At 33.9% G+C, this 11,453-nt stretch overlaps 1 protein-coding gene across 1 annotated transcript in view; it reads left to right on the forward strand.

The window, feature by feature from the left end:
• RYBP (RING1 and YY1 binding protein) overlaps positions 1-11,199 on the forward strand; it is a 61,152-nt gene extending 49,953 nt beyond the window's left edge. Inside the window, 4 exon segments of the mRNA XM_074284098.1 lie at positions 3,584-3,760; positions 3,864-3,962; positions 7,036-7,126; positions 7,128-11,199. Of these exon segments, the coding sequence (XP_074140199.1) occupies positions 3,584-3,760; positions 3,864-3,962; positions 7,036-7,126; positions 7,128-7,289 (529 nt within the window). The 3' untranslated portion in view covers positions 7,290-11,199.
• Positions 11,200-11,453: the final 254 nt, after the last annotated feature.

Below are 11,453 nucleotides of genomic sequence, written 5' to 3' on the forward strand. Positions count from 1 at the left end.
GTGCTCTTATAAATATATTAGAGTTGGGAAGGGGAGTTTAGAATCTAGGAAGGGACTTTTGAGTCAGACAAGAAGATCTCATGTAGAGAAGAGGGTAGTACTTGATTTGAACCTGGAAATGAAATTAGCGAGTCTACAATGAGGATGTTTATTGTAGTTCAGGGTAGAGGGAATAGCTTATTTAAAAGATGGGGAAAGATAAGTTAAATGTTATGTGAGGGTCAGAAAATGATTAGACCAGTTCGACAGCACTGAAAAGATAGTATAGGACATTCATAAAGAATTTTATGTGTCAAACAAGACCTTGTATTTGATCTTAGAAGTAATGGAAAGTGACAGGTATAGGCTGATGCTTTAGGATTATTTGACTGCTCTCTGGACAAATAGGAGACAACACATACAAATATTTCAGGAGCAGAGTGGCACATTGAAGAGAAATGGATGTAGGAAGTCACCCGAGGAATGAGGCACTTTCAAGGAGATTCTCTGACCTCTGGTACCAGAGAAGAATACTAGTTATAGACTTCCAGGCCATAACAGGAGTTGAGTTACATTCATACTCTTTTAACTTGAGACCCACTCTGGCTGTGGACCTGTGTGCATTTGTGGGAGAGTGTGCTCTAGACTTTTGGAGGGAAATGTTTGTACCAACTGTAAGCAGGTTTTAAAATTTTCATCTGGTGAATCATACCTTATTTCAATTAAACTAACATGTTGACTTTTACCTTTTTTTTTTTTTTTTTTTTTTTTTTTAAATCATAAGCCCTTGTTTTTAGATAAGGAAATTTAAGCCTCGAAGCCCATAGTAACTTGCCCAAGGTGATAAATGGCAAAGCTAGATTCTGAACCAGGTTCTGTGATCCTGAGTGGTATAAACAAAAACTAGGAGTATGTTGTATTTAGGTTGATTCTCTTGTTACAAAGGACAAGTTCTCTCGGTGGGGACAGACAGGCTAAATTGGCTTTACCCATAAAAGTGTTGTCACACAGCTAAGAAGAGTAGTTGTAGCCAGATTTTTGAGGGCCTCAAATGTTGAAACTGCCAAAACAGGTGCAGCTGGAGAGGGAGTGGTGGGATGAAGGATTACAAAGTGAATAGAAGAGATATTAGCTAATTGTTCTTCTCATTTCTTTCTCTGGATGTAGATAGCATCTTTCCTTTGTGGTGTATTTGAGTATTTGTCAATATCTTATAAATACAGTTGTCAACATATTTTAAGTATTTTTAAAATATTCTAAATTTTTAATTATAAGATTCCAAAGAGCTTGGAAAATTGAGTTAATGGAATCAAAGAATATCACAATTTTTCCAATTTCCATGTTATAGCTTAAGAAATTGTTTGGGGGTGGCTGTTGTCATTCCTGCTTTTGTTTTGTTTAAGTCTCTCAGCACCAAAACAAAAATCAAATTCTCCTAAGTGCTACTGGTACTGGTAAAACAGGCTTTTTAGTAGATGAAAGTTTGTTTTTAAGCTAGTAGGAATTTTGTCTTTTCATTTCTAGCACCTTACATATAGTTGAGTTAAATTAGCTGGAAAAACATCTATCTGAACATACTGGGAAGATTGTTGTTGATGTAGCTGTTAAATTTTACATTTGATTGCCTGTGATTTGTTTATGGTAAGAAATTCTTTGTCTATAATGTAAGATAGGAATTTATCAACAATAATTTTTGCACCCAAACCTCATGGATAGTAAAATATGTCAGATTCTGGATGTACTAATGGCTTGTGTCCCAAAAGTTTGTAAGTATGTTTGACAAATAAGGAGGTTAGAATGTTATATGTTAAAATAGTGGTGTTGGGAGAAAAGTTTGCTATTAATGTTTGTGTGGAAGAGGTGAGAATTACATCTACATCAGAGCTCCTTGAAGACCTTCATTCCTTTGGATTTTCCTCAATATGAATACCAGTATGCTTACCTAAAACAATAAACCCCAATGTCTCCTTGGCTTAAGGTTAAAAAATATATAGATTTGCTGTCTGGCTTTTAAAATCCTTCACTATGTGGTACCAACTTCCTCCTAGCTGGAAGAATATCCTTCCAATTTTAGTTTTACACACACATATACATACTTACATTTATATTGTTTCACAGAAAAAACTCAATTCAAGGAGGGATTCTTTCATTGTTGTTCTCTACGTATACCCAGTACGTCTGGCAGACCAAATCACTCAATAAATGCTTGTTGGGTACTCGAATAATTATGAGTTCCCCAGCCAATGTCATTTTGTAAAAAGCCTATTTTTAATAACATATATGTGCTTAACTATAGCCTGCTTGGGGAAAGTGGGGGGAAGGGGAATAAAGGGAGAAGCAAGTAAAAGAAGTTATAGAGCAAGAATAATCTACAAGGAGGAAAAAAAAGATGGGTGGGCACTCAAGAATATAATTTCTTACATATCCTTTCTTGAACTGGTCATTTATTATAACTATTGATTATAATGTGTATAATGCAGTCCTTTCCATTTTGGTCTGAAGGAACATGGCATTGAGAAACTTGATTGGCATTATTTTGAATGTGTGGACAGTGGTTCTAAGATTGTGTGTCAGTTGGAGATTGGCACAGGCATGAGTTTTGAGGATCATGTGAACGTATCATTTGTATCCTCTACTGGAGATACAGCTACTTTTTTCTTGATCAGATGTGTTAACTCATGTACAAAACTGCATTGGAGCATATGGGCTCTATAAATTAATTTGGGATATAAATGGCTGACTCACTTTTTTTTTTTTTTTTTTAATAGCTTTTTATTTACCGGATATATGCAGGGGTAATTTTACAGCATTGACAATTGCCAAACCGTTTCCAATTTTTCCCCTCCTTTCCTCCACCTCCTCCCCCAGATGGCACGTTGGCCAATACATGTTAAATATGTTAAAGTGTAAATTAAATACAATATATGTATACATGTCCAAACAATTATTTTGCTGTACAAAAAGAATTGGACTTTGAAATAGTGCACAATAAGCCTGTGAAGGAAATCCAAAATACAGGTGGACAAAAATAGAGAGGGATTAGAAATTCTTTGTAGTGGTTAATAGTCATCTCCCAGAGTTCTTTTGCTGCTTGTAGCTGGTTCAGTTCATTACTGTTCTATTGGAACTAATTTGGTTCATCTCATTGTTGAAGATGGCCACGTCCATCAGAATTGATCATCATATAGTATTTTTGTTGAAGTGTATAATCTGGTCCTGCTCATTTCACTCAGCACCAGTTCATGTAAGTCTCTCCAGGCCTTTCTGAAATCATCCTGCTGGGGCTGACTCACTTCTAATTTCATTCTTCTTTTAAGATATTATCTACCAATATCTGATGAAAGGAGATTGGCAGATTCTTATGGTCTTCAGTCTTGACACTTTAAAAAGTAGTTTCAAATGCTACTATATAAGAGTAAATTTTCTTTTAGAATATTTGGATATTTTCAAGAGAGCATATACTATTACTATTAAGACACATCTTCTAGATTATATTTAGTGGATTTTGTTTTAGCAAACGTGAATTTTAAAATACTTCCATTTATTAAAGTTAACTTTGTTTACAGAGTAAGTAACAATTGCTTTTTTTTCCATCCTTTTATAGAAAACCTAGAATAAACTCTCAGCTGGTTGCACAACAAGTGGCCCAACAATACGCCACACCCCCACCACCTAAAAAGGAAAAGAAGGAAAAAGTGGAAAAGCCAGAAAAAGAGAAACCAGATAAAGAGAAAGAAATTAGCCCTAGTGTAACGAAGAAAAACACCAACAAGAAGACAAAGTAAGTTCCAAAGCAAGCAAAAAATTTATCATTCATAATTGAGCTTACTAAGTTGTAAATGAAGCCATAAATTCTATTAAAGCATATTTTTACTCCTTTTTAGACCAAAGTCAGATATTCTGAAAGATCCTCCTAGTGAAGCAAACAGTATACAGTCTGGGAATGCTACAACAAAGACCAGTGACTCAAATCACACTTCAAGGTAAGAAATTAGCACCAGATTGATTATATGATTAGCCAGTGAACATTTATTTATCTCTTAGAATTAAGAGACATATAAGGATCTTAAAATTTTGTTGTCTAAAAGTAACATTTGCAGCACTGACCAAAATATAAGATTGAAGAGCTATGAAACCATTACTAACAGAATTTTTTAATGGCTCTTAAAAGTTGTAAACTATAGTTGATTTCACTATTTCAGATATGTGTTTTCTACAAATACAGAATATTATTTTTGCCTAGTATCCAATTGAGTTGAACTCCCATGACTTTGCATTCCTTATTTATTTGTTTTCACCTTGTGGAAATGTTGCTTCACAACTACTTTTAGAAATTATTTTTTGTGGAGCAGTTAGGTGGTTCAGTGGTTAGAGCACCAACCCTGAAGTCAGGAGGACCTAAATTCAAATGTGGCCTCAGACACTTAACGAGACCAATCGCCCCCACCAAAATAAATAAATAAATAGATGTATATTGAGTTAAATTATATTAAAATTAATTATATTAAATTAAAATTAAATTATATATATATATGTGTATATATATATATATATATATATACACATACATGCATATGATTTTTTGTTTTTCAAGTTTCTTTAGGCTTATTTGCACAAACTTAATTTCATTCTTTAACTACAGTAAGAAAATTTAGAAGAGATATTAATCTCTTAAATAGAATATTTATATTTTGAATCTGGAAGTCTCTGAACATTCTCTTCCAGTCTCATCCAGTTATTGATTAAAATATTCCTTAAATAAGAGCAATAAATATATAATTAATTAGATGCCATATGAAAATAGACAATTATTCCAAAAGTTTAAAATGAGATTACAGGTGGGTCATCTAGGTCAGTAAAGTCTTTTAAGAGAAGGAAAAAAGAATGTTAGAGAAATTATGACAGCTCCTCATAGAGTGGGTTTTCAAACAAGAATAGACTCTAAGCAGGAAAATGAATTGGCAGAGTTCTAATATTCCATGAATCAAAATACCAGGAGGAATGGGGAAAGACAGAATTTGTTTTGATTGATAAAGAAAGGGACAGGATCTTTGATTTTCCTGGGATCCCAGTGAGAAAATAGTCTCCTCCCCTGCAGCTTGGCATCTTCTTGCAAGTCTCAGAATTCCAGTTCCCTTGGGAAATAAGAGGTTCAGTTACTTGCCTAAGGTCATATATCCTTAGAGAGAGGGTTCACCACTCTCTAAATATTAAATATTGATAGCAATTTATTTAACAATAATAGCTGGCATTCTAAAATATATAGTTATTTAATGGAAATCAAAATAGAACTTTTTTTGGTTTGCAATAAGGGAGATAAAAGGGGCAAGGCAAGATTAGATAGAGAAAACTAACTTTTTGGGTCATCAGTGTTGTCATTGCCTTAGAACACTTGGACAATTCTTATTGTCCCTTAACCAGGGAGACTTTTTCAGTGGGACAGTGGGAAATAGATTCCTCATGCCCAAATTGTATAGAAATGAGTTATTGAGGAAGACTTTTTGAGTCTTCTTTATGGTGTACTTTGAATATATTATCTCATTTCCTTACCAACTAGTCTATGGCAAGATGCTTTTATTTTTACTGTGTACAAAACAAGAAACAGGCTAGAAAATTAAGTGACCTGCTTTTCCTGTCTTCCCCTTCTGTCTCAGATGAAGCTATCCTTGGCTCTATTTTTCACCATCCATCACATTGCTTTTCTTTTAATTGTAATATATTTAGGAGAAAAATAGAAAAGGAGGTATTTGGGGAGGGGGGATATGTTAACAGGCATTTATTGTTTGCTTTATGTCAGATATAATGAATAAAGATATAAGCAGAAAGGAGAGGAGAAACAGTACCTCAAATTGTGACATTATAATAAAAGTTTAGTGTGGCCTGGACAGGAATGAAGAGTAGAAGCAAAAGTAAGTTCTCTTTTAGTTTTATTGAGCTTTAGGTAGAGAGACATTTCACTTGAAATATCCAGAGTATACAATTCAAATTTACTATATTTGACCTTCAGAAAGGGCACAGATTTTTTTTTAAGGTTATGAAGGGGGGGAGGGTCAGGATATTTTACGTGTGTTAATTGGTTCAACAACTTGTATAGATTCTCTGTAATTTGAAAGAAAAAGACATTTCTCATTACAGAAATATACTTTAATGAAAATGAAAGTACTTTGTTAAAATATTTTTATGGGTATTTGTAGGTATAACTATCACAAGCTATTGGGCTTTGGATAAAATTTCTTCATTTGGTAGATCAGTGCTTGGGCCTTGAGTCAGGAAGTACTGGATTCAAATTTGGCCTCAGGTACTTAGTAGCTGCATGATTAGGGAAGTTTAAATTTGTCTCTGTCTCAGTTTTGTCATCAGTATAATGGATGCCATAAGTTATATATCACTTAGCACAGTGTCACAATGTCTGGCACTTTGCACACACAAATATTAGGAAGAGAAACAGGTAGCTTTCCCCATCAATTCTGTCAGCCCTATCATCCCACTTCCACCAAAAATTTTTTTTAATCACATAAGTTGGAGCTTCTTTTAGTTATTTGTAGAAACAAAATTCTTTTGTAAGAATATTTTGAAAAATCTATTACATTTGGATTTTACAAACAGAACCAGAAAAATAAGGGAGATAAAATGGAGAAGACAAGGTTAGATAGAGAAAATAAATCTTTAGTCATCATAGTATTGTCATTGCCTTGGAACACTTGGACAATTCTTATAGCGGGATTTATCTTTAAACAGGGAGACTTTCTCAATGGGACAGTGGAAAGAGATTCCACATGCCCCAAATTATATGTGGAATGAGACATCAAGGAAGACTTGAGGCAGAACAATATAGCATTTCTTATATTTAAAGTGGAGCATGAATTGAACTAAGATAGAAAGTTTATTTAACTTCTTAGTATCCTGAATAGTGAAGAATTTCAGAGCCTCTGAATTTAGTGGAAATTTGGGGAAATAGCCTGAATATCTTTCTTAGGTTAATTTTTCAGAGGAATTGGGAACCAAGTGTGTGAAGGGACATTGACCATTGTCTACTTCTTATGATGATTCTTTTAGGCCCAGGCTGAAAAATGTGGACAGAAGCACTGCACAGCAATTGGCAGTAACAGTGGGAAATGTTACAGTCATTATCACAGACTTTAAAGAAAAAGACTCGTTCTTCTTCTACATCATCATCGACGGTGACCTCCAGTGCAGGATCAGAACAGCAGAACCAGAGCAGCTCTGGATCGGAGAGCACAGACAAGGGCTCATCCCGTTCCTCAACGCCCAAGGGCGACATGTCAGCAGTAAATGATGAATCTTTCTGAAATTGCACATGGAATTGTGAAAACTATGAATCAGGGTATGAAATTCATATCTTCCACCTGCCCATTGCTGCTTGCATCCCTGGAGATTCTTCTGTGGACATCGACCTAGTGATGCTGCCAGGATCATTTCTGCTTGCCATGGGCATCTGGCCAGCAAGGAATTTCGCACCCTGACGATTACTCTTGACACTTTTATGTATTCCATTGTTTTATATGATTTTCCTAACAATCATTTATAATTGGATGTGCTCCTGAATCTACTTTTTTATAAAAATCTGCTGTGCACAATTTTCCATGTACATTACAACTGTTGGGTTTTTTTTGGGGGGAGGGAAGGAGGGTGGGAAGAGCAGGGAGGGGGGGCTTTATTTATTGCATTCACAGACTCCATCCTTTTCAGCATATCCTTTAAGTTTAGTTCTTTCTTCCAGTTATACTATGTACTATCAGTTTTGATATAACTATATATATAAATATAAAAATATATATATATATATATATAAAGGGTTATTTGAAACCAATACATGGCAACGCTGGTGCTTTGATACACTGTGAAGTGAAAAACAGCATTGAACAGTTACAGATCTGGGACAGTCCCTTATATAAAAGTGATGAAACTAAATTAAAACCAGTTTTATATGAAGTGTGTTCTAACCCTATGTGGGAACTTAAGTCTCTCATCTGTCTAAAGAGTACTGGATGGTATAAATTTATGTTTTTTAGGAATGTGATCTCAAATTACAAGACTGCTCCAGATATTCATCCTGCATTTGCAATAGAATAACAAGTCACGAGTTCTCTTGTCTAATTGGAAGTGCTTGATCATTCAAAAGTAATTTAAACTGGCTTCAGAATGCCAAGTAAATTATGGTTATATGTTAACATTGCTAATTCTTGCATAACCAACCATTCATAAAAATATGGTATTCTGTAACTTGAATTCCATCCATTTTCCAGACCTGTGTTCATGACTGAGGTAATTATTTAAAAAAAAAAAAATCTATAAAGTGTCTGTTAGTTTTAGGATTTAAGACATTAAAATCAACACTGTAATTGTAGGGCTGGAATGTTTTTCAGTCAATACAGTAAGCAGTTACTTGTTTCCATGTAACATTGCCTAGTGATTTTTGTAATTAAATTTTGCCTTTCTTTTCCTTCTCCCTATACCCTAAAAGCTTCTTTACTCTCCCCTCCTCCTTCTCCCTCCCAACCCCCCCAAGATCTGCTTGTTTTCTGAAGGGGATTATGAACTATATATGTTTAATACCAACATGGTGATTTTCAATGTTTGTAGAAATTCATTGGTATTCTATCATGGGAAGCTTCAGTTGTGAACAGTGTTCATGCTATTATCTGAGACACAAGCGCAGCTCATGCTGATGGGGCTAGTTTTTCCCTCTAGATACAAAGATGATCTGAATTCTTCCCAACCTCTTAAGAGTTACTTTGCAGTTTGGTTCCTGTTTAATTGTCCCTTGAAAAAACACTAGTGTGATTTTTCCTAAATTTTTTTTTTTTTTCTTTTAGCCTTTATCTGTATTGGTTTTTTATACACTTACTCATGTGGCCCAGAGTGCTTCTGAATCATTTCAAGCACAGAGCCAGTTCAATATATATGGTTCATGCTTTAGGTACTCACATATGAGAGCAGCCAATTTGTAATGACGCACCAGATTATGTTATGTTAACTTGGTTTGGGAAAAAAAAATAACTTATGTATATGGAGGCAACTGAGTAAAAAAATAAAAAATTATCAGCTTGATTTTTGAGTAGCCAACAGGCAAGGTTCCTTTCACATTTACATTAAAAACTATTTCTGTAGTCACTAATGCATCATAATTTAAATTCTATTCTTGAAAAAGCATAGATTACAAAGCAGTGCCATTTGTTGCTATGGTCCTAGTCTAAAATGCATGGACAATGTTCCCCTCTTTTTAAATTATACTTGTATCAAAGATGCAAGTTGTAATTACCTTTTTTAAATACGTTTTTAAAGTATTTATTAATGAACCAAAGGAAAACAGATGCTTTCCATAGCATCAGAATATATAATACATAGTGGTTTGACTATGAATTTTAAATCCACATTTTAATGTTTAGTGGGATATTGCAAAGACATTCCTTCTAAAGTTTTAATATTCCTTTTATTAAGGGTCTCAGGGAGGGTAAACTGGTCAGCCATATTTATTTTCCAGAGGTGTATGGAGATGCTAAGTTTTTATTTTAGAAAAAAAATCTTAAAATACCACCAAACTAATGTGTATGTTGCACTGCTTTTATGAATCAGTAAGTGTTTGTTTGCACTTTGTTCAGAAACACTGTGTGTATTTTTTCAAAATTAGTTTCATGTAAAGTGAATGGACCCCTAGTTTAGTGGAAAAGCTGATTAACCAGCTACTCATAGGCTGCTAATTCATTCATTGCTAATGTCTTGGTTTTTCAGTTTTGCCTCCTTAGTAAATTAACTTATTTTAGGGAGGGGAAAGGAAAGGAGGGAGGAGACTTGCTTTGGAACAAATGGAATAAAACTCTGCATTGACTAGAAATTGCAGCTAAAAGTGGAAGTTGCTAGCTAAGCAGTCAAATTTCATTGTTGGGCCAGTCCTTTAGCTGCTGTTGCATATTCTGTTAAGGTAGTGTAGGTACTTTTAGACTTTTAATTTCTAAAATTGAATTGATTACACCCCTCAGGCATGTATTCTGGAAATGGAATTCCCATGATTTCCTGCTTTTGCAGCACGTAAAAAACACTAGTGTAGATTATATATATATGTGTGTGTGTGTGTGTGTGTGTGTGTGTATGTGTATATATAAATATATGAAATACATATATACAGATATATACATATATGTGTATATGTGTGTATACATACATACATACACACATATATATATATAAAGGACCAGAAATACTTGGTATTCAGTGGCACAGAACGCAGGTTATTTAAAAATAAAAAAAAAAAAAAAAAAAAAAAGCACAGTGTTAGGCTTGCAAGTTTCAATTTTTAATGCCACACAGTCTCTCTCACGTGTGTGCATGCACACACATAGACACACAGAGCTTGCCTGACTTGCTCTACCTGAGTCATGCAATGAAAAAAAAGGAAACAAACAAAAAGAAAAATATTTATTTTAATCAATATCTTTCGGTTTAAATTTGGCTAATTATAAAAAATTGGCAGACGCTTCTGTGAGTTTAGTTCCACTAAGATGTTTTACCTGCCTTATCAAGACCATTCTCAGTCTACTTTTTTAAGCTACCATATCTTAAATTATTGAAAATTTATTAATTGCTGAATATATAATAACCTTTGCTTGTATGTAACCGAAAATGGTTTAAGAGCCAACATTTAGAAATGTATGACAATGGAGCTGAACAGTTTTTAATGCGCAAGCAGTTCTGTTCTTGTGTATGACTTGTAACCTTAATTTACTGTGTAAAGATGGTTACATTATTTCCTTAGCTTTGTTTGTTGGAGACAAATAGAGAATGCTTGTTAAGTATGTCAAAAACATAATCTTATCTTGTGAATTTTTGTTAATGTATTATACGAGCTCTATTTTTCATTTTGCCCAGAAAGACAGCTTGTATAACGCTTTTGAAAGTTTCTGCTCTGTAAAGTCTTTAGAGCTGACAGTCTGTTAGGTTTGTTTTTATCTTCATGCTAAAAGTGTCAATTGGTGGTTTTGTGAACTGGTCAGAAATTCACAGGTCTTAAATGTTTTGGGAAAATTTATATCGGACACTGCTCTTTGTCTAGCAAATAAAAGATGTTAATATATTCCTGTTACTGGCATGTGCACGACTATGTTATTAGAAGCCACTTTATCATTTTCCTGCTTTAAATAGAAATGTCTATTTATGAATTCTGCTTGTAGTTTTTTCACAAATAAAATAGTAAAATTTAAATCTGGAAGCTTTAATTTTTTGTAGATTTTAATCTCCAAAAAAGTGACTTCCTGGTTTTGTTTCAATTTTTATCTATTTATAGAAATTAAATGTTTTGCACATCTTTGAGATGCTCTAGTAATTCTCCATCAAGAGTCAGATTTAATTTCTAAAACGTATATCCTGCTTTTACACTAAGCTGAACAGAGTTCTGTTAGAAGCAGCATGTAAAAAAAGGTCCTGAATAAGAGCAAAGAAATTTTACATTAACCAAT

This window comes from Sminthopsis crassicaudata, chromosome 1 (assembly GCF_048593235.1).
Source record: "Sminthopsis crassicaudata isolate SCR6 chromosome 1, ASM4859323v1, whole genome shotgun sequence".
NCBI classification, from domain to species: Eukaryota; Metazoa; Chordata; class Mammalia; order Dasyuromorphia; family Dasyuridae; genus Sminthopsis; species Sminthopsis crassicaudata.